Here is a 23,983-nt window from a genome sequence, read left to right as displayed (position 1 = left end):
ATGCATAATCAACAGGAAAACAATGCATAAAACACACTATAGGTGCAATATATGTATAGACACATACACATAACGCTTTCCCCACTGCTCTCAGTGCACAGATATTAATGGCTCAGGTGATAAATCAATCTGCATGGCTAAAAGCAGTCACAGTGATCATTTACAGCTTCCACTGACTTCAGTCAAAGATACTGGCATTCTTAAAACAAGACCAAAAACTAAAATAATGCTGCAATTGGATGGATTTTGGTGTTTCAGATCTAGTAAACTGCATTTGAAGTTATTTTCACTAATAACATAAAATCACAATGTCTGATATCCATTTTCATTGCCTTTCTTATTACAACGCTGCTGAAATCAACAAATTCATTTACAAACACTCTGTCCAGAATCCCACCTTATACAACAGTGGTATATCTAGTTTTACTAACACACAATAACTGCTAAATACTTGGTTTTGCAGAGAACAATCCACTATAAATAGGCTGGCTTGGAGGGGCTGGTTGCACCACTTTTCCTGGCAGCCCACTCTCAATCCCCCTTTCCAAAGGTCTCCAGAGGACAACTGAGCATTTACTCCCTCCCTTCCCCTAATCCTGTTAGAATGTAACCACACCACTTGGAGAATGGAATTAACAGGCTACAACCAGGATGAGATGGGATCAAGCAAACAGCATTTCAAGGAGAAGGAGAAAAGATGAAAACAGTTTTCACTTTAAATCAGCTAATCTATCCTCCACCTTGGACTCTGGGGGAAAAAAACCCAACGTCCTGATCTCGTAGTTAATCCTGTTCTCTCACCACCACCCCTTCCCAGCTATGGTGTCAGGCTTTTAAAACAGACTAAAACAGGTCAAAGTATTCTGTCACGGTGAGAGATATTCATCATTGCAGAGCTGGAATATTATTTCTTATTTCCAGGGACAGCTGGGGGTTTGTACTAGGAAAATCAAGTACAAAGACTTAAATTGTTTTCTAAACAAGGAGCCAAACCCCTCAGCAGTATTAGGAGATTCAGCAGTTCCCACTCCTGCGGCTCTGCTTGGAGTTGCTGCAAGTAAAAACTCAGGATCAAAACCTTCTCTCCTGGCTTTTGCTTTCTAGTGAAAATTCTTTGCTGAACTGAACAAGCAAGATGATGAAGTAATTTGCCCAGAGCTGTCAGGCTGGACAACATCCTACCTTCCTCACCCTTCTTACTCCTGGCTCAGGGCAGCTTCAGCCACTCTGATAATTTTTTAAAAGAAAGGAATGCTCAGTTATTTGAAAACAGAATTCGTAGGTGGTTTTGCACGCTGTTGTCACTGTGACTTATGTTTCCAAACAAGTGAAAATTAGGCTAACCTTTAAACCTTGCTGCATTGCCTGGCAGTCAAAACAAAAATGACAAAAAATATACTCTAATTTTAGCAGCCTCCAAGCGTGACATATGCCAGGTTCAGACACATGCCATTTTCCTGAGTCACCAACATGTGGCATCCTGCTGCTCCAGCTTTCACACACCGTGGCTGAGGGATGATGGAATGTGTCTGCTGGTGGCAGTAATAGTCTGGTACCCTTAGCAACATTGGGCAAACTGTGAACCTTTGCTTACATCAGGCCAGATCAATACAACCATTATCAAGGGACATAAACAGAATAAAAGGCTGTCTCTATTGCATGAGTTAACTGCAGCAAGAGGAGAACATCCAGTTCCTGAAGGGCAGACTCACCAACCAAGCACAGGCAATAACGTTTCCATGGACTACAAGTCATCGGGGAGGATTAAATCTGCTCCTGCTGAGATTTAATTCTACAGTGAGCCCTTTTTGGGGGAAGTCATAAACCACCACAAATTCCCTAGCAGAAGACCAATACTGAGATGAAGGCAGTTTATTTTCAAAAAATACAAAGCAATAGAATAGCTGGGCTCAGAACAGAAACAGATTTTTCTTGATGCACATCTAAGTAAACAGCCTTCAAACAGTGCTCTGCTGATGGGGTCTTTTCCAGAGGTGACTACATTTCAGAAGGGCATAAACTGATTCCTAACTTGCATTTAAACTTCACAGGTTTGTCTTCAAGATATAATGAGACAGGACAGGATCCTGTTTCAGAGGGTGCTGTTGAAAATCAAAACCCAAATGTAAGATATTCTCACAGTTAAAAACAGAACTTTGAAGGGCCAGCCCATCAACAAAAATATTTAAAGCAACAACATGTTTAACAAAATCACATGATAATCCTAGCAGCATTACATATTATGCAGTGTTGTTAGCTGGGCAAAAGCACCAATACTACCAAAAATCCCCATAAAATTCTATACATCAACACATTTAAAGGGTTGTTGTCTGCCTTGACTATGAGCTGGCAGTGTCCTTGTGGTCAAGGAAGGCCAGCTGGGTGAGCCTCAACACAAAGAAGAAATTCTGCACACTGAGCAGGACAGAGCACTGGGGCAGGCTAACCAGGCAGGTTATGGATTTCCCTCTCTGGAGACATTCCAAGCATCTGGATGTGTTCCTGTGTAACCTGCTCCAGGTGACCCTGCCTTGGAGGGGCTGGATGATCTCTAGAGGTCCTTCCCAAACCCAAGTGTCCTGTGATTCTATAAACCAGATACAAACACCAGGATGAAGGAGAGAGCAAACTTGGCACACACATTATTTTGCCGAACTCCCTTTTCATAAGTATCAAAAACTGCTGATTTTTCCTTCCTGCTCATATGCTCCATGGTGTGTGTTAACTTAAATTTTGCTGTTTATGTTCAAGAAACTCTCTGAATCTCCCACATATACATTTATAGGAATCAAGGATTATCAGTCTTTGTAATATGATCCCTCCAATGTCTTGAGAAATAATGAATTAATTATCAATATTGTCTCTAAAATAATCATCCTGGAACACAAACAACCCCCACAGAAATGAAGCAGGCCTCTCACACGTTGGAGTGTCCCTGGATTTCAGCATGCACAGCCAGATTTATCACATAAAGGATGGTCAGATTCTGCAGCTCAGGCCAGCAAAATGACCCAGCTCAGTAATCCAGCTCTACACTGCAGTTTCCTATATGTCACTTCCCAGAAGGTAGATGCACTGAAGAGAAAAATTTTTTTTTCTTTTTTTTTTTTAAAGAAAATAATTCTTTTAAAGAAAACCACCTTACCAGCACAGGAATGGAATTTTGAAGATATTTGGAGAAAGATTTGATATTCCAGATGCTCTTGTGAGATAAATCCTCTAAGCTCTTTTAGATCAGTCATTTTCTCTAACAGCTAAACCAGCAGAAGTTGGGGAAGCTCAGACTTTGATGCCCATTTAGGAAAACCATGATGGATGATATTTAGTACTTTGTAAGTCAGACTAGATTATCACGGTGATTCCTGTCTGCTTTTAAAAACCTATTGATCCACTGGTGTCAGCACTGCAGAAGACAGCAAGCAGAAGCTTTCAAAATACTTTTAAGATGGGGACTATTGCTAACTTTGATGTGGTAAAATTCCAACATCATGATGTATCTCCTGACAAGAGGAAAATTAAACTTCTGTTAATTAATACATTAATTTTAATTGGATTTTTCACAAGGCATATAGTAATCAGATTCTGAAGAGATGACTGAATGCACCCACATAGGGAACATTGATCTGTCCTGTAACACTAACTTGAAAGATTTAAGCTACTAATTCAGTTTTCTTGTCTGAGGAGCCTTTCCAGCAGGTTTGCATATAGTGGTCCTCTGGGTTCGGGAGAGTTTCTAAGCATAAACTAGGGAAGGAAGACAGTAAAAAAGCTTTAACAAGAGTAGGAATTAAGTCTTGTTCCAGTGCAGCTTGAGCAATGCTAGGAATAGGTCATATACATCATGGAAACCAGCCATGAAATATAAGAACTTGCAGCTATCCAGAGACTGATTAATGATTCAAATAAGCAATTTCTTTTCATAATTGCACTTAGGGAACATTAGAGACACAGACCCCATTCAACAGCTTAAAATGGGCTCTAGATCAAGAAAACATATGCAAAACTGCAGGGTTGCTGCCTGCAAAAGCCAGCTAGTAATGCTACCAGCATTAAGCCATTTTTTGATGCCTATAAAACTAAAAGAGCAGTTTTTCAGGTTTAAGGAAAATAGGAACTCTGGAAGCAGCTCTGCTTCGTTACAATCCTCATAGGATGAGTTTGCAAAAGGAAAAGATTCTGGCAACCTGAAATCATAAAGGGTATCTATTATGCTTTGCAGAAGGGAAGCAGAATTATCCGTTCAGCTCTAGTCACTCACTCTGTAACTAAAACCTATCTGCCTAAATATCCCCACTGGATCCATTAGTTACCTTCCTTTCAGTTGTGAGGCAGTTGCTCTGTTTTCCTCACAGGATTCCTGTTCTCAGGCACAGGCTCTGGCTGACACAGTAAACCAGGCACAAAAAATAAGCAGTGGAGAATCCTGTCTACAGGATTTAATGGGATTACTATTTTGGAGTGGGATATGCCAAGAAATCAGTGGGCCTATCCTATATCTCAGTATATTTTCACAAAGACAATGTAATGGCCTCCCTTGAGGATAATGATCTTTTTTCCAGGGAAATCATATAGTATATAAATGTTTCCCATCAAAACAGAGTTTCACCTTTTTTTTCCCCCTTCTTTTTTCTTTTTTAATGATTTTTTTTTTTTGATATGGCACTGCGAAGTAACTCCACTAAAATTCAGATGTCCCCAGGCACCAGAAGTATGACAGTGAACCACATGCTACAGGAATGCAGAGGTACACAGGACAGAACAGTGATTGTTCACAAACCTGATAGTACCAAACCAGCCATCAAATATCTGCTTTAATCAGGGAATTGCACAAGAGGCTGTGTCAGAGGAGCTGTGCTTTCTTTGCCATGCACAAGCTCATGAAAGAGCAGCCACACCGACCCCTGGATGTGGGGCAGCACAGGGTGTTTAAGGAAACAACGAAACAAAGAGCAAAAATGAGCACAAAGAGCTCTGATCATCCAAGACAACTTGTATCCTTCACTTCTTTAAAATAATTTGGTTAGAAATTTACCAGTGCTTTTCAGAAATTCAAACTAGGCAACAGGTTGATTGCCTATGTCTTCTTGCTCATCAAACCCCCCAAAAAAGGCTAGCAGATGTATAAATTCCACTTTCAAAAATGAAAACTCCCATTAAACCACTGTTATCCATGTTATCTGACTTGTCCCCCATAAAGAGCAGCTCTAATTTGGGAATTCCCTTTAGGCTCCTCACTGTGAACACCAAAGCAAATAACTCATTTAGCTTTTCTGGAAAGACCTTATTTTCCTTGAGCACTTCTTTTACATCTTGATCATCTATCAACCTTATAGACCTTCAGGCAGGCTTCTTGCCTCTGATGTGTTTGAAAAAGTTTTTATTATTAGTTTTTATGCCTTTAGCAAGTTATTCTTCAAAATTGTTTTTGTCTGCTATTATTATGGGTTTGCATTTAACTTACCAGAGTGTACTGTGGGGCTTTTTTTTTCCTCAGTTCATTTGGGCAAGACTTCAAAGGGTGTCCTTTAAAGCTAATGACCTTCTTCAGTCTAATAATCCCCTTTTCTAACTTCTCATGTAACCTTTTATAAGTTTTGGAGTTTTTCAAATAGGGGTAACGCACTCTATAAAGGTAAAGCTGCAAAAATGCATCCTACAATGGTGATTTTATATAGCTACTATGTCACCCCAAAGTGTTATTTTGTTCTGTTTTGCCCTTTTAGCTACTGCTTTTAGATTTCTTTTCCATTTTATGTTGGCCTCCTTTCAGAAGTATGTGCCCTTCTAAGGTCTTTCTGGTTTTCATATTCCACCAGGAATGATGAATTTGAGCATGTTTATATTTATTATTACAGATTGTTTCTATGACAGGTGCATCTTCAATCAAGACTTAAACTTCACTATGGGATAAATTTAAAAAAAATGCTCTACTCTTTCGGGCTCTTTGATTTCTTGCTTCCAGAAGATGTCATTTTTAAAGTCTATAAATGTGGTTTCTACATCAATTTTAATCATGACCCTTAATTAGGCCCTGTCATTACATTCTTTGAGCCCTCATTGCTTCTGTGGCAATTCTGAGCATGACAGTAAAGTTGCTTAGTGCTACCATTCCATTTTGGCATGAAATTTTAATGCACAGAGATCGTGGGATTTTTCAGTACTTGTTGATACAATTCCACTCCCCGACTTCTTTTTTTTTTTTCTTATTTTCTTTTCTCCTTTTTGCTTCTGATCTTTCTTTGAACTGTAATGTCACTCCTCTGCTGGCTTGGTTTCCTCTGTTATTAGTGTATAATTTTACACTGCTATTCCAGTGCTGCCTGATTGAGATGCTATTATGTCAATATTCTCATTTAAAACCAGCATTTCACTTTACCCATCTTCATTGCATGCACTGGGCTAATTGTCCACTGGCTCTATTACTGCTATCTCACACCAGTAGAATAGCATGAACAGACATAGTTAGGTCAAACACTTGGCCAGCTGTCTCCAAATCATTTTTGAATACTAAGAGCTCTTTTGTATTAAATAAAAAAGCCCTGGCAGTGACTTTGCCCCTGTGTCTTAAAAGGCAAATGCAATCCCAGGGAAACGGAACAAAGGGCATGGTCCCAACACCTTCTGAAGTGGGGAAAATAAAATGGATCAGCTCATTGCAGGCATTTCCACTTGCGTCCTGTGAGCAGCCCTGGCAAGAGGCAGCTGGAATTGAGTGCTGCATTGTGCAGGAGCTCATTCTCCTCAGTGCTCAGCAGTTCAAATGCAAGCACTGAAGCAGACTTGGCAGTGACCTTGGCTCTGACCCACTTTATAGAAGCACTTGGGGAAGGAGCAGAAGCAAAGAGGGAGTTTTTCATAAGTGGCTAAAAAAAAAAAATCTCAAACTCCTGTGCTCCTGTGTCTCGCTGAAAAACTGAGAAGGGGAGGAGAAACATGAAACCAGAATTACTGAGGAGGAGCTTAATGATATCTCCCAGACTCGAGGAAACTCTCAATGCAGCACTGAACATGTCAGCCACTCCCTGATTAATGTTACTTAAAATTAAAAAATCCAAAACCCTCTCTCCCCAATGCAGATGATAAGAGGAATCCAATAACATCACATCTGTAAGAATTACAGAATGTATAAGCAGGAAGAGGATGCAACAGAAGGAGAAAAGAATCCATGCTGAACCCCTCTTGTACAACCAGTCCAAGAAAAAAATACATGTATTTTATAAAGGGAATGTTTTCCTGCATTGGCAAGGAGTAAATTCTTTGAAGAGATGGCTCTGATTCATCAGCAGGGGGCTGGCAGATGCCCCCAGAAAAATAGAGAACATGGCTGTACGTCTTCAAAAAACTATTTTAGGAGACACTATTTCCTCAGAGGGATATTTGAGTTGTGTTCAGCCCCCTAGGCACATCCCAGGAAAATACAACCATGTTTTGATGGTAGAGAGGATACTAAAGCTTTGATGGATAATATTTTGATCCAAGGTAAAAGAGAGGAGTTTGACTAAAGGCCCCAAAGAGCCATGGAAAGAGACTGAGATGCTGAGCTAAAACTAAGAAAGCAACGCCATAAGTTCCATGTAATAGCAATAAAACACCTGGAAGAGAAGATAAGGTGTACAGTAGATCACTGCAAAGTGGAGGTCATAACTAACATGCCTGCCCCAAAAAAACTGCAGCAGCACAGAGATTCCTCAAAGTGGTAAACTCCTGAAAGAAAAACCAAAAAAAACCCCGGAAATTCCTCAGAATGGCAAATTCCTGGAAAAACACCCCAAAAACAACCAAATAAAGGCCCCAAAACTGGCTCAGATGTTTAGAGCAGTACTAGAGGTACTGCACACAGACATCCCACATCACAGAATGCAGGAATTAACAAAACTTGTGTGAATATCAGAGTTGAGTAAAGGGACACTTATCTAGAGATATGACAGTAATCTGTCTGCAGTGCTGCATGCAGGTGTCTGAGTATCATGGATATCATGGAGAACAGCTTAGAAGTGTCAGGCACAAATGAAAACTGGCCATTTCTGTGTTGAAAAAAAAGAAAATTTTAGTCACTGGGATTACAACATTTCATTCTATTTTGTGTTATTGGTTTTATCTGAAACTGTGCCTATTCTAGATAAAAACATTACCAAAAGGAATAGCAAAAAAAACTGTTCAACCTAGTCAACCAAAGAAACCACAACCTGTGTCAGAGATTACCACTATGAAATGATTAGCAGAATGACTGAGTGCAAACAGAGAGAAATTTTGTAGCTGTAGACACATTTCAGACTTGTTTCCTGGAGATTCTGGAGTATTTGACAAAAATACAGTGGAGCATCATCCAGAGCTAGACTGTGAACATGCAAGTGTGATCAAAACAAAACAAAACTAGCCAAAAAGCCTGTCTAGTTTAGATGAAATGTGATTTATAATTTCAAAATATAAATTTTACTCAGCAAAAAATAAGACTATTAGCACTGGTTGGCCTGATAGCACTCCCTTCCTTGACTATCACTTTAACAAGGAGTTCACTGTTGCAGGTGGAACTTCATCTAACAGTGTTAATGATTCCTAAAAGTTACCAGAGAAATTATATATTCACTTTTATATATACATTTATATTTATGAAGATTTACATGTTGAAAACAAATCAAAGAGAAGGGATAAAAATCATAGATTAATTGGAGATGAGAAGGAAATCTGTAGAGTTTATTGAGTGTATTCAACTGCCTCAAAAGGGAATTAACTCTATCTTAACCTTTTTCCAATAAATACCTGTCATAAAACCCTCCAGTGGCAAAGATTCAGCATCTCCTGCAAATAATCTGTTCTAGTGTAAAACCAGCTCTGCTATTTGCAAGTTTCTTTGAATATTGTGTGTGTTCAAAGGGCTGTGGGAAGAAAGTTGCTAGGATCAGAAGCTGCTTCACCAGGTATGAACACAGAACATATTACTAGATCAAGAGAGGGTGTTTACTCCAGGAAGCAGAATTGTTAAAATTGCATGAAAGGAACTGAGGAGTACTTCTGAATGCTCACAGATAAATTGCTTATCAGAAAATGCCATAGCTAACAAACTGATCATGCACACCACCCTTGCTTCTGTCAGCAGATACCAAATTTATCCTTATTTAACAATGAGTGGAGTTTAATGGGAATACTTTTATACAGCCTATATGAAGTAGAATGTTAGTTAGAGCATTAGTAACTATTCTGATTATGCTGGTCCAACAGGAAAGTGTGAAATAGTCAAATCCACAAGCTTTTGGTGGGTACATTAGACTGCGAAATTACAGCACTGAGAGGAAGGTTGCCCTTGCTATTGTTCAACAAAGAACCAAGACAAGAATGATATTTTCAAAATACTGAAATTTACACTTCATTCAACAGACACTAGGGAGAGAGAAGTGGGCAGAACAGGGCACTCCTGCAACACCAACAGAGTGGCACAAACATGAGCATTGCCATAGCTAATGGCCACAGAGGCATTGCTGAGCACACACTGCATGAGCAGAGAGGAGCCCTCCTCCAGTTTCAGGAGGAGAGAAATAAGAGGCAGCACATTGGCCATTGTGCCTAAGAAGAACTCAGAATAACATATACTGTATTATCCCAAGGATTGTTGGCAAAGACAATACCTGGCAATGGCTGTTTTGATATTGGAGTGAAAACCACCAGGTACAAATGACAGCCCACGGTGTCTGATACTCTCTGAGTATCACTTCCTAGTGGGCTGTTAAAATTCAAGATTGAGTTAAAAATGATTATTCACTGCTACTGAGCTGTTTAGCAGGGGAAAGGAGTATCAGAGCTCTGCTAACAGCAAAATGGAGCCAGGTAGTGTGTGATGTTACAGAGCTCATTACCCTGCGTTAATCTGCTCTGACTCCCCACACCAGATGATGCAGACCTCAGCTGATCTCTTTGGCTCCAAGTGAGTTCTGAGCAACACCAAACCCCAACCCACAGCCTTTCCAAACATTTATTAACATCCAAACTGGCTTCAGCTAGAATGAGAATGAGTTTATAATTTTCCAGTGAAATATTTTCCAGTTTGCTGCTCTGATTTATAACAGGAGCAGGGGAGATGATGAGGGAAGAGTTTTTGAAGAGAAAACAATTGCTTGCAGTCATTCAAATGTTAGATTAGAAAATGCTACTTGAGGGCTTATAGCATAAGAAGCCTAAATGTACAGTTTTGATGTGAAAACCTTGCAAAATCTGTTGTTGTACTTTACTTGTCAAATATCCAGTATCACATTGATGGTAATACTAACAACATCATTTCAGGAGATGAGTGGAAGCAGAGCCTCTGAGATTGACACACTTTACAGGACTGACAAAAATAAAATTTATGTCACTCTCCAAGCAAAGCACACACATCTTGGAGACCAGCTGCATTTTTCTAAATGTGGAGCTGTCTGTTGAAGAATGTGGCACTGTCCAAGGCAGAGAGGATGTGAGGTCACTAAAGCAATGTTGCCACTGGGGATAGTTGCAACCTGCAAAATATCAGTTCCAAGATTCTATGTCTATATTCTGTGACTTAGATTTCCATAAAAACAGAATACCTCTCTCAAAATATGGCAGGGATAAGAGAAAAATCAAAAATCCTGATTTATTTCATTGCAAAAGTTGAGGATAATGGGGAAATTGGGGGCTTGGATGTGCTGCATGTGGAGCAGTCCCACAGCACCATGGCTCCTGCACAATCACAACTCCTCTCCTTGACAGTACACTCCAAATGGTGCTGAGGATATTCAGCCCAAGGAAAACACCCATCAGCCTCTAAAGAAGGGTCTGAGGAGAGATTATAACACAGACTCAGAGGACTGTATGTTTAATAACTTTGGAAGAAATCAAATATATTCTCTTTCTGAAGAGGAACGCAATCATCTGGTGAAGAATCCAGTTACATTGACTTACCAGGCTGATTCCCCTGTACTTGTTTCCCACTTAGACCTACCTGGATCAAAAGCTGGGCCTCCTCAGAGACAGGAAGATTGGAAAATAATGATTTTGTTCAAATCTGAGCCTGCACACAGGATCTTAAAAAAAAAAAATCCTCAAAAACACAAAAAATGTCATTCACCCTTAAATATCAACCCTCCCCATGCCTACAGTATTGTGTTTACTCATCCTGCCTTATTACTAATGCTGCTGTCAGCAGATACCCCCAAAGCCCACAGGTTCCTTCCCTCCCTCTTTCCTGTCCTCAGCAACTGCAGATTGCCATCCTCTATCAGCTAATTCATCAGCCCTTGTGGCAGATGTCTGTGTGGTGGATCTAAAGGTTCCAGCCCAGCAGATGACTCAGAGTTTAGCAAGCTGGGGCTTTCATTTTGCATTGAAAACTTTCACCCAGAATAGTATTAAAAGTACGTAACATCAAGCACTCCAAAGTCAGGAATGGATAAAGAAAGGTCATACTAAAATTTAAATTAATTTTAGTATATATGTGCATGACAAAGGAGATGCTAATTAAGGGACACATCCATTAAGTGGTAAGTTGTTTTTTTCAGTTTTGGATGGGTCTCTGGCTCACTCAGGGCACAAGGTGAACAGCATCTAGCAAAGGAGTCATTTGCTTGTAGGACTCCAGCATCAATTCAACAGGAGGTGGAAAACAGGCAGAACAGAAGAAACACAGAAGAAAGAACACAAACTCCAGTGCTGAGAGTGCCTGGGAGCCCTGAATCCCATGTCTGTATTTTCACTTGGGAGGAGCAAATGACTTGAAACAGATTAGTCCCAAATGGTCAATCGCAGCCGCATCCTTGTCTCTTAGGTCCTGGGAGGACCAAATGACAGAAATAGTCAATCCCAATCTTCCATGCAGAAGCAAGGGGTAGATACAAGACAGTGCAGGTATCAGTCTTTGCGGAGTGACATGAAACAAATCTGATTCCAGGCACCTTAAACCATCTATCACCAATGAGTAGGTGTGATCATAACTCCTTCCTATGCACACAAGGATGAAACATTTGTCTCTCAGAGGGCGAAATAATCCACAGCTCTGCAATGCTCCCAAGGTATAGCAGTGAGCAGAACAAAGGAGCCCACAAGGAGATGAACAGTTCTGTCTTCAGAGCAGGATCTGCACAGGGCACAGCAAACACAGGACAAGGCTGCACAATGAACACTGAAGGTAAAACATTGAGCTGCTGCTTATTGTGTGGGAGTTTTCCTTTGGAGAACTCGGTGAGGGAAAGGTCTAGAAGGGAGAATAACACCAGTCCCTGAGAGAAGAGGCCACATCACAATGGTCATAGCAAGGGGGCTGAGCTGACAGTGAGTGCACTCACTAAATCTGTTTTTAAAGGGTGATGCAATGGCTTACACAAACATGCTTTAACAAACTGCAAGCAAGAGCCATCTGAGTTGGTTTAAACAATACACTCATGTTCTGAGATCATTCTGGTACCTGCTCCAGCACAGACAGGGAAACCATCAGCAGGTATCATCTGGTGGAGTGATGGGAAGACATTGCTGGCTCGTGCATGGGCCGGAAAAGGGCTTGGGAATGAAATATCCCCAGCCAGCAGCACATGATCTAGAGGAGAGTATCACTTCAGTCTTATCTGCAAGACTGATACCACTAGAAATAGCTGAGAATATCCCCTCACTCCATGTGGGTCAACATGATGGCACAGATCATCAGAGTTACTGAGTCAAAATCAGTGGCGATCAAAATTCCTATTGTTTCTCATTTCTCAACCCATCCATTCCCTCCCAAGGGCAATGTGGTCCTTATGGAATCTGAAACACTTTAAAAATAAAATAAAATAAGCTCACTTTGTAAAACCCAGAAAAACAGTGAACCACAAGTGCTTTGGATTATTTTTATACAGTAACTACAGCAAACACTCAGCCTTGGAACACTCAGTGCTGGAATCTCTGTGGCTGTGGCATTGTGCGTGTGCCTCATACCCACTTCACTTATTTCTGTGTCACTCATCCTCTCTGCTCCAGAATGAACTTTTTTTCAAAGGAAAGAGCTTATCTCCCATACTGCAGAGCAGAGGAAAAATCCTCCTATGCAGCAATATTCAAAACATGGTTTTATGGTCTTATGGCAGCTAATTTTCCTTAAGTGATTTAAGGGAATGAATACATCTAAAAGTCCTGCACTGAGCTGTTCTGCAATGGCAACTTGAAGTAAAACTTCCCTTGCTTTAAACAACCCAGTCTTCTGTGGACAGCCCTTCACAGCAGATCTTGTCTGCAGTGGGAAGGATGAAGGTTTTTTTTTTATTACATAATTTCTCAGAGAATTGGGTTTTGCATTTCATTTCATTTTCCCCAGTGTGGGAAGACTTTAGATGGGGAGAGGGTGGCAGGACAGATGTGTTCCAATGCAAAATGCCTGATGTGACACGGTTTGACACCAGTTCTCCTGCAGCAGGTCACCTGTGCATGCAGCCAGCCATCCATCATGTATTAGTCATCTGAAAGTAACATTCTACCCCTGAAAAGCACCTAAAATTTTTAGCTGCCTGAAGGGATTCAAAGCAGGTTTTTTTCTGGCACTCTGTCATAACTCAATAAGAGCAGTCACTGCTAAAGCAGGATGGTGCATGGACAGCCCCATGGCACGTGGCTTGTCTCCCCCTTTGTTCCAGCACTTTGGGTATGGTCTTTTCATACCAATATTACTGGGATCACAGGGAATAAGAATCTGGTATTTCCTGAAAATAACAGTAATCCCATATACTGCATTGCATTGCTGAGCATCCCTGAAACTGCCAGAAAGGCTGGTGTTGACAAGGCCAGACAAGAAGGTTTTTTTTGGTGAGTAGCTAATTCACTAAGAAATGAAATTCTGAAGAGCAACCTGAACTTTGCTGGTACTTTAATAAAAAAAATCTAAAATAGTATTAAAAAAAATTAAATAACCTTGAAAATTAAATGTTTAATAAGCTCCCTTTTCTTTCCCTCAGAAAGAAATCAACTGGTACTGGTTCATCTCAGGTTGATCACTGGGGAGAGCAGGAGACAGAAAGATGGAGGAAAAAAATATTTCCATTTCAGATTAGCTCTCACCAAACAGTTTTGGTCTTGATTTTTCATTTTAGCCACCAAAGCAAATGAATTCATTCTTCACACATAGGACAGCTGGAAGCTACCAGAATTTTCAAAGATTCCTTAGAATGGGATGAAGCTGAAAAGAACTTCCCCCTACCTCCAAGAATAGCTTTACTTTACTGACAGTGATTTTTAATAGTGCCAGGATTTGTTGCCTTACTGGCTACAAGCATTTCCCTACACCCAACTTTCTTGTAATGTTTAAGGACCTCTTCATTCTTGGGAAGAAACCTCTTAAAGCAATCTGCATGCTCACTGCATTGACTGGAACAAAAATTATTTTGCTGTTCGAGGTAGAAAACAGAGGAAAGACCAGGCTGGCTCCAAAGCTCCTTTCTGTGCCTTTCCATCATCATCATCACTTTAATAGAGCTTAGGAGCCTTGGTCAGAGGCACAGTGCACAGTGCAAGGTGCTGCAGAAACTGAATAGAAAGACAAATTCTGTGCCAAACAATTAGTGGTCTAAGAAAATATTTTTCATGCAATTGGATTCCAGTCCATATGTGATGATCTTATCTATTAACCTATCTTCCTTGTACCTAAAATCTTCTCTGTACAGGTATTACTGGAAGATAAAAAGTCTAATTAAGATGTATTGGGAAAACCAGGAGTTAAATTAAAGGTCTTATCCTATACATGATGTAGCCAGGGGTAAGAATCCTCTTTCTTTATTGGCAAGGCTAGCCAGGCTCTTTTTTCACAGAAACAAAAAGGAAAGAAAGAAAAAACAAAAGGAAAAATTAGCAAAACTTCAGGGGCTTAAAGATTTAAATTCCCTCTCCATTGTGAGAAGCAGAAAGAAAAGACAAATACCAGGAATCCTATAATGAAAAAAATAATAATCTATAAAATCTCCTCTTATTTTTTGGTAGTGATTTTTTCCTACCCATATCCATTTTTTTTTCCCCAGCAGTTTTTCTTAGGTGCCACGTTCAATAATCCTTTCGCGCTTTGATGTCAAACATTCAATAGCTGTCTGCCTCCCTCCCACTCCTCTTCTCCATATTCTCCTCAATCCATCTCCTCTGATTAGCTAAGATTTCACCTTCAAGAACACCTCTGCTTCTCTGAGTGAGCATGAGTGTGTGCGTGTGTCTTTATATAATATTTGCAAACATTCTCCCCCTCCTGCCTTGCTCACCACATAGCCACCACTGCCAGAGCCCCAGATTAAGCATTGCTGCCATTCCCTAATTCAATTTGGGCGGCCTGCTGTTTTGAATCCTGCTCATAGCATGAGAGCAGCTCAACTGAATTTAAGCCCTGCTTTCAGAATTATTTCATAGTTAATCTGAGTTGAGCATCATTCCATGTGCTTTCTCCACTTCTGATGCTTGCTGTGGCCAAAGCCCAGCTGTTCCCTGATCTCCTGCAGTGGAGGGGTGGCTCCCCCAGCACCAGGGGGGCTCAGCAGCTGTGTCCCCACTCACCGGGTTGTTGTACATGTCGATGATGAGCTCCTTCACTCCGTGCAGGGTGGGGTGAGCCCACGGAGAGGGATTGGCCCAGTGCCGGTTCAGATCGAAGCCCAGCAGGGAGCACCTGCACACACACACACACACACATAAAACAGAAACAGAATTAGCAGGGTTGAGGCCTCTCCTTGGATCAGATGCAGAATTACAGTTATATTCTGTGGCTGAAGTAGTTAAGTGTTGTTCTCATGGGGGAAACCAAGCAAACCCTTCCCTGAGGAGAGCCTGCAGCAATGGCACCTTTCAGAAATAATGTCACCAGCACAATATCAACTGGAATATCAGCTCTGGCCATTCAGCCTTCTCCCCCTCCACAGCCTGTGCTCACTGCATCCTTTGCCTTTCCCCAGCCTGGCTGTCACCCTGTTTTTTTAAGATTTTCTAGGCCTTCTGATGTTGACATTCTTGTAGTGAACTTTCTCACACACTTTCTGTAAATAATTCATTGTTTTGCATTCCTTTATGGAGGAGGAGAGAGTTGGTAGACTGTTGGTTTGACCAGTGTCATTGGAGAGGTGGCACTGTCACCCTCCAATCCCCTGTCACTTTTGGAAAACTATAAATGTTGGAGTCAGAAAATAAACTCCCTTTTTTCTTCACCTTGAGAACAGCAGTGTGAGCTTGTGTTCTCTCATGTCCTATAGTGACAATTGGCAGCCTGGAGCAGCCTTGCCTGCCCTTGGAGGTTTCCTTCTCTTTGGAGCTCAGGCTGAGGGTGATTCACACACTGCACCACCAAACTGGACCTTCAGCTTGTCCTCAGACAGGCTCTGACTCAGCAGGGCTCTTCATGATCAATGGCCATCAGGTTTGTGCTTAAGGGACTTAAAGCATGAATGTCATTGTTCCACTAACCCAGGGCCTCTCTGTCTTCCCCTCCTGCAATTGCCTACACAAAAGTTAGCCAAGCAAATCAACAAGTTAAAATGCTTATTGGCCATCAGGTCCTGTAGGCATTGGAGCATGGATGCCACCTTGGCTTCTCCTTCCTGCCCTGGCTCAGATCCCTCCCAGGACCCTGTCCTGACTTGGATTCTGCTGCTCACAGCCCCACAGAGCAGAGGTTTCCAAATTCTTTGGGAGGCCCCACTGAAACTCAGGAGGCTGTTGATAGAGCAAGCACTAAAACTGAAATTTTGAAATTTGAGAAAGAAATTAGAAAGCTGGAAGTGGCACAAGTAGAAATCACATATGTTGCCTGCGGTAAAGATCACACAGGAAACCTTTGGCTACTGACACATGCAGGAAGAGAACTGTGTCATCTCAAGCTAAGCTTGGGATGAGTTGGGTAAATTCTTGCTCAGGAATTCCATAGAAGATCATACAAATAATAGAAGCCCAGGTAGAGATGCAACTTCTATAGTTAAAACAAACAAACAAAAAAATCAACCTTGCTGCTAAGCCTTAAAGCTTCTTGAGAAAAGAAGAGCTTTCATTGATCCCATGTCTATTACAAGAATGTCTGTTCAGCCTTAATCTTTTAAACACACCTATGCAAACAAGAGATTCACTCCAGCAGTGCTATCCTCTGACAAAAAAAAAAAAAAATCTAAGAATCTGAAGACCCAAAACATAGGTTTAATTGGCAAAGAGAAAGGAAAATAAAACTAACAGAAGTGAAATACTTTAAAAAGTGAGGGGACGAAACCAGAGGATGAAATTCATTTCCAAACCTGATGAAGAAATATTTTCCTCTGAACCAAAGGATACAAAATTATTTTGTAAAACTTCCTATGGGTATCTAAGCAAGCAGGAGCCGCTTTGCTCCTTGGGCTGACACAACCCACCCATCAGCTCTCTGGGAGCTCAAACACCCAAGTGCAGCCCTGCAGCTCCATCCCTGCTGCCCTGGGTGCCTGCAGGGGTGCAGAAGCCACCTCCTTGTCGTGGTGGCCACTTCTCTGCTTGTATAGAAACCAGATGGATTTTTTTTTCCTGGACATTTTAAACAACTACAACTCCACAGACAACTCAGAAAGTTGCTGCCATCCTACTCTACAGCATATTGTGTCAGATTTCTCTCTCTCTCTCTTCTTTTTGCCTGTATGTAAACTCTCTGCACTCGGCTCTACTAAATCCTATCTTCTTTTGAACTCATAGACATTAATAAAAACCTGAAGTACTTCCAGAGACGCAGGTGGAATTACACCAGGATAAAACTGGCAGAAGAGCAGAATGAGAGGAATGAGTTTTTCATTTAATAAAAGCAGAAATTGCCACGAGTTTTACTGTATTTTGGCACAGTTCCCAAGAAAACAACATCCTTACTGTAGAAAAACTTTCTTAAGAGCTCAGAATCTGAACCTATATTTATATAGTTAATGTGTCACACTTACATTTTCTTTTAATAATATTTAATACCAGAGAAAATGAGCATACTGTCAATATTAAATTTGGGGGTTGGGACTTTTTGGATAACTTTATCTAAGTCATCCCCATAGAGAAAAAAGGTAAGTAATACCTAATTTTTATAAGATCCTAAGTAAGGCATTGTAATTTGCAGAATTTGGATGTGTCAGGAATGTCTGGTAAGAGATGAAGCTCAGAGTTCATTTAAAACAACAAGAACAGTTGAAAATAGTTGTCTTTACTTGAAAAGACTTCATAAACAGAAGGAAGCAATGCTTAACAAACAAGCTATTCATTTGGGAAGCTCCTCTGAGCTCTGTTTAATAGGAATCCAAATTAATTTTCAAATATCATTTAGCTAGTCTTTGATGTGGTATATCACATATTTATCAATGTAACAACAATTAATTAACTTTCTGATGTAGGCATTACTATTTCTCTCCAGTCTGGAAACAGTGTAATATTTTCTCCCCGCTTCCACTTTCCAAGTCTTTTTTCTTTCCTTTTTTTGCCTAAAGACAAATTTGTATCTACCACAGCCTCTCTTTATTCATCTGCAGCAAACTTGTGGCCTCTCTAAGGAAACATCAAGTTGTGTTCCTTGGTACTTCAGATTTGATTATTGAGTCTATTGCATGTGGAGCTGTCTCCCAGAGCTCACGTATATCAGGACATGGCCAAAACATACGGCGAGCGTCTCCCACGTGCCCATTACAGATTCTGCATTCATTTCATTATCTTGCTCCCAGCTGATGTGATCTCCCCCATGGCTAAAGCCTCCAATGCGAGAGCTTGAGCAGGATAACTTTAAAATTGCATCTTGCACTGCTTTTTAATTCGTCCTCCCAGTCTTAAACCAGCTAATTTCTGGAGCGCTTTGCTGCTGGTTCCACTGCTTAGCTGTTTGCCTGCTGCTTCAAACACTGGGTAGGCAAAATCGAAATACAGATATGCTCTGGAAACAGCAGGTTCATGGTGGGAAACAAGTGTGTCCTAACATAACACATAATCTCTCAATATTTGAGACCAGCTCTTTTACTTAGAGTGCAAGAGTTGTCATTTGCTTCAATGAAGTTCCTCACATGGCTGTAACTGTTCCCTTAATTTAGGAAGTCCCTCCAAATCTGCCCTATACAGATTAGATTTATGTTGTGCTGTAAATAAACTAATGTGGTCAGTATGAAATTAACCAGGGGGAAAAAATCCCCTAAATTATATCAAAGAACTCCTTAAGGATGCTCTTAGAAGGGGGACACAGAAGGCAAAAAATCAGGAAACATTACAGACTCCAAGAAGTACAAGGGAAGACAAAACCAGCTTCAGAATTAGTGAGGGTTGGAACAAGGGCACTGGAGGATACCCCATTCCATGAGCATTAATGACCATGCCCATGAAGGCTCTTATGAATGTGGCAGGTCACAATGCCACAGAGCCTGATGAGAATGAGGTGCTGGCACAGACTCTCCCAGATCAGGAAAAAACATAGAATAGATAGCTACAAGCAACCTGCAGCTATTACCTGATTTTGGTCTTCATTGCTACTGTAAAAGCCTAGGATTTGGTCGCATAGTCATTGCAACAAAAATGACATGTATGTAATTTAAAGTATTTAAGCTGATAACCATTGTTTGAATTTTGGATTATGCTTGCTATAGTTTGCTAGATATAGAGACCACATGCTGTGCTTCTGCTTCGTGACTGAATGTTCATTTAAATAAGGTTCTGTGAATATTCTTGTTGAATTAGAATTCGTGTTTCACCAATGTTTTCCAGCCTTTTCCTAAAATTTCTGTTTTCCGCAAGTAGATAAATTTATTACAGTGTTTATAAATTTACATAAACACAGTGCAAATTCAGTCAAAGCAAATGAGTTTCAAAATTGCGCTGGAAACTGAAACATTTTGCAGTATTCATCCCTCCCTACTTGGGAGGCAGCCAGATCTGAAGAGGTTACCAGCTAAACTCAGTAAAACCAAAGATGCTCAGACCAGCACCCAGCTTGCTGGGCAGTTCTCTGGACAGAAATCCTTTGCCTCTGGGACTGAACTCATCCCTGCTTTTAAGGATTTCTTACACAGCTGCTTTAGTCACAACATCCTGAGGAAGGATTTAGTACCAAGGTCCATGCTGGGTTTATTTTTCAGGGCTTCTTCCTATTTTTTCAGGAAGAAGAAAGAATCTCTTCTTCCTGGAATGTCCAAGTTACAGAAACCCGCAGGAACTCTGCCTTGCTTTACCTTCAGTCCTCCCTGCCCTGCTCGTTTTTCCTGCCATGTGAGCCTAAATCTCTCCCTTACAGACCCATTTCCACAAGGTGAGATACGGAGAATAATGGAGGAAAGGAGCTAAAGAAATCCTTTTTCACGCCCTGTGATTTATTACAAAGGGAACCGTGCACCCTTCCCTCCAGCTCTGTAAGGCTGCGTTGGTTCATTGGATCAGCACCAGGTGAATCTCCAGATAATCTCCACACACACAAAGCCAGGGAGCTCCAACCCACACGTGGCACCACCAGCAGGGTCAGGATTTGGGGTTGGGAAGGCAGAGGGGAAGGGGGAGCACTGTTTTAGAGGGCAGACAGAGGGTGGCTGGTCCCTCTGGCTGCTGTCCCTTGCAGGCAATGCCATGGGGCTGCAGCAGGGATAGCAAAGGCAAGGGCAGCACGCACAAGGTTTGCTTCTCTTCACAAATATCACCTCAGAACTGATATGTTCTGTTTTACAAATCAGCTCCACACCTGCCAGCCAAGTCAGGTCTTCATTAGTGTGTGTTTCACCGTCTGGGTGCTTGGGGTTTGCCATTTATGCATTTGCCTATTATTCATTAAAAAGGACTCACTCAAGCCCACATATTCTAAAGCAATTAGGTAGCAAGACATCCTAACGCTCCAGCTACAGAGAACCCCTGCTCTGAAAAGTCTCTCCTCCTCCCCAGCTTTCTGCATTTTTAATTTCGAGCTCTGGAAACCTTCACAAAGGCTATTTAACAGAGGCACTGCAGTGTGCTCCAGGCAGAGAGCAGCATTAGCTGGCAGAGACCACACGGTGGAGTAGATGTTTGCAGAATGAGCTCTGCCGGGTGTACTGACATAATTTTAAATCGTACATGACGGTTAAAGATGTGTTTCTCCATTTTCTGTGTAAACAATGTTAAATAAGAATAAACACAAAGGGATATTTTCTCCTTCTGATGAATACATGCATTTCTCAGGGCTGGTAATAGGTGTCACAGGCACACACACCAAGGAAGACACACATCCCCTCCTGACACAGGCACACTCTGATCTTCAGGATACGTCTCAATTCTTGTATTAACCCTCCTTACACACCCCAGGTAATGCCAGAAGGATTCCTGGGCACACAGCAACATGCTGGAAATAAAAACCCATCCTGCAGGTAGGAGAACTCCACCCAGCGAGTGTGCCTGGCATGTCAGAGGGTGAGATCCCCTCCCTAGAGCAGCTCACCCCTGCAGATGTCACAGGACCCTGTATATTTCCACATCTGCATCGTGCCCAGCCCAATTTTCAGTAGGACAAAGTTTCCAGCTCTTCCCCTGGGATGCAAGCCCAGCTTAGCAAAGATCTCCCCTGGGAAGAGCCTGTCCCCATGTGTGGATCTCTCCAGATGACCCTGCAGGTCCAGTCCCACCTGCCCTGCCCTGCCCTGGGAGGGCTCTCTCAGCTCCTGCTCCCAGCTGCATCTGAGTCACTGCCACGCCAATCTTGGGCACTCAGGTGTTTTAAACAAGCTGATGGCAACACCTACAGTGCTTCCATTTTAAAGCCTGATTCATTGTTTGGCCTTTTCAAAACCAAACACATCACTGACTTAATGACACAGGAGACGGGTTTTTTTTCCAGCTTTTGGATTCCCAAAATATTTCCACTGTAGGCACAGGGCCTTCAGAACTCTCACATATGTAGCCCATAATGCAGTATTACATAAACTTTCTTTTCTGATGTTTCCAAAAGCCACCTGCTCATGGATCACAAGCTGCAAACTACTGAGGAAAAGAATTTTAATATGTGCTTAATTTACTGGACTCACACTCTGTCAACAAGTCAAACTTCTCTAGGCCCTCCTGCCCTCTCTACTTGACACTTCCCCACAATGTCCTAACAAATGTTTCCCTTCTGGTAAGCAACCCTTCTTTAAAACATTTTTATTTTTTGTTGGTCTGTCTACATTCCTGGAGGGGCAGGTTGGGTGAAAATAAGTGTTTCATCATCACAGTGGTTCACATTTCTGGAGATATGTCTGCTCTTGAATTGTGCTTTTTTTCCCACTTCTGGCCTTCCTCAGACACACAACACATCTCAGAATTATTAGGGAATACTCCAGCTGTTGTAGGATGGTATAACTCCATACTACTCATCTCCTATCCTGCCTGGCATGCAAATCTGGAATTCTACTCACTTCTAGGAAAGAGGAAAGACACATCCTGCTTCCTGCAGACCAACATGAGAGGAACACCCCCAGACGATGGCTCAGCTCTCACCACCAGACCCATCACACACAGAGAGCTGCACTCAAAGGAGTCAACCTTAATGTCACAATGCTGAGCTCTTACAAGTCAGGACATTGCACAGGTCCACAGAGCCTTCCTCAGCCCTGTGCTTGTCACTGTTGTGACACAGCCTTTAATTGCAGCTTTAATCTCACTTTACTCTGTCACAGGACCCTCACTGGTCATTAATGAGTGGGCTATTCAGTATTTTGGCTTTTACTTATTGTTCAATATGCAGCCCTAGGCTGCTGCTTACTGCATGCTACTCAAAGCCTGCTCCAAGGACAGAGCTGTTCAGCTCTTCATGGCTTCTCTAAAGTGCTCAGCACTGCAGGAGACAACTGCTTTATAAGCACTGATGGACTAATTTTCCCAACAGCACTGGTACAAGAGGGGACTACATTGTCCCCAGTTCATAAAAGAGCATCTGGGACAAAAATTGGCTTACATAAGAGACAGCCACTAATTTGGACCATTCTATCTGAGACGCCAAGGACAGAACTTTTTTAGGATAACATGGGTTTACATAGCATGTTACACATCCAGCACCTAACTCTGATTTGAGCTGAAGCTGACTGTACTCAAGGCTTCTCCATATCTGACAAAAACAGCACTGTGAGTGGACAGAATATTAGAAACATTGAGTTTTGTCAGAGATTACTAGAAAATGGTAAGGTATTACTGGATCATGAATGGGGTTTGGGTGGGTTTCAGTAATACCTTAATTCAGCCATTTTTCCTGGCTTTATATCCTGATACTGCTGCATTCAGCAGTGTCTGAGAACCTGCTGTAAAGTGGTGGTTAGAGCTAGCACTGTACCTGACATTTCTTTTACTCTCCTGAATAGATTTAAATGATTACTTTGCTACATTTCAGGGTACCAGACTACTTCCACCCAGGACATCCTCATAGGCCATGCCAGAACTCAGCCAGACATCATCCATCTCCATCATCACAAAGGCCTTTTCCTCTTGGATATCCTGAAGGAAGGGTTTGACCTGATCCCAAACTGCCAAGAAGGTGTGTGCTGGCCCTCAGGGAAGCAGCACAGGACTGGGAAACTGCTGGCTGAACCTTAACAAGCAAAGTTTGACTCCACAGCACCAAAACACAGCTGCTGGCTCCCTTTTATAGTGTTTGCTAACAGGCTCTGACACACTTAGGTACTTCTCACTCCCATACATAGCCAGAATACTAATTGTATTCCTGCATAGCCTTGCTGCATCTACAAATTGTTCAGCTTGAAAGTGACTTTTTGCATTTATAAGGAGGCATTTATTTTGGGTTGGTGGGAGGGAAGGCCCTTTTGACTTTCCCTGTGGAAAAGTCAAAAACTTTCTGGTCTGCAAGCAGCCTTCTCCTGCTGCGTTGTCTAGCAGGTATGAATGTCACCAGAGATAGAGCCAGGGACATCCCCATTAGCCAAACACTCCCTTCACCACAATAATTTAAAGTTTTACAATTGTACGCAAGCCCTGAACAAAATCCCAGTTGTAAAAATACAGGGAAGGGACAAGGGACACAGTGGTTCACTAATCAGGGTGACACCATGAGACTGTCCTGTCACTGGCTCTTATC

General features: G+C 41.7%; 1 protein-coding gene across 3 annotated transcripts in view; it reads right to left on the bottom strand.

The window, feature by feature from the left end:
* BEND5 (BEN domain containing 5) overlaps positions 1-23,983 on the bottom strand; it is an 873,054-nt gene that overhangs the window by 126,162 nt on the left and 722,909 nt on the right. For all 3 annotated transcript variants that reach the window (XM_074545835.1, XM_074545834.1, XM_074545836.1), the window contains one exon: positions 15,502-15,613. In XM_074545835.1, coding sequence (XP_074401936.1) covers positions 15,502-15,613 — 112 coding nt within the window. The remainder of the gene's footprint in view (positions 1-15,501; positions 15,614-23,983) is intronic.

This window comes from Zonotrichia albicollis, chromosome 8, assembly GCF_047830755.1.
Source record: "Zonotrichia albicollis isolate bZonAlb1 chromosome 8, bZonAlb1.hap1, whole genome shotgun sequence".
In the NCBI taxonomy this organism is placed as follows: Eukaryota; Metazoa; Chordata; class Aves; order Passeriformes; family Passerellidae; genus Zonotrichia; species Zonotrichia albicollis.
Note: the sequence above shows the minus strand (reverse complement) of the source record. Positions and strands in the feature narration are given on the sequence as shown.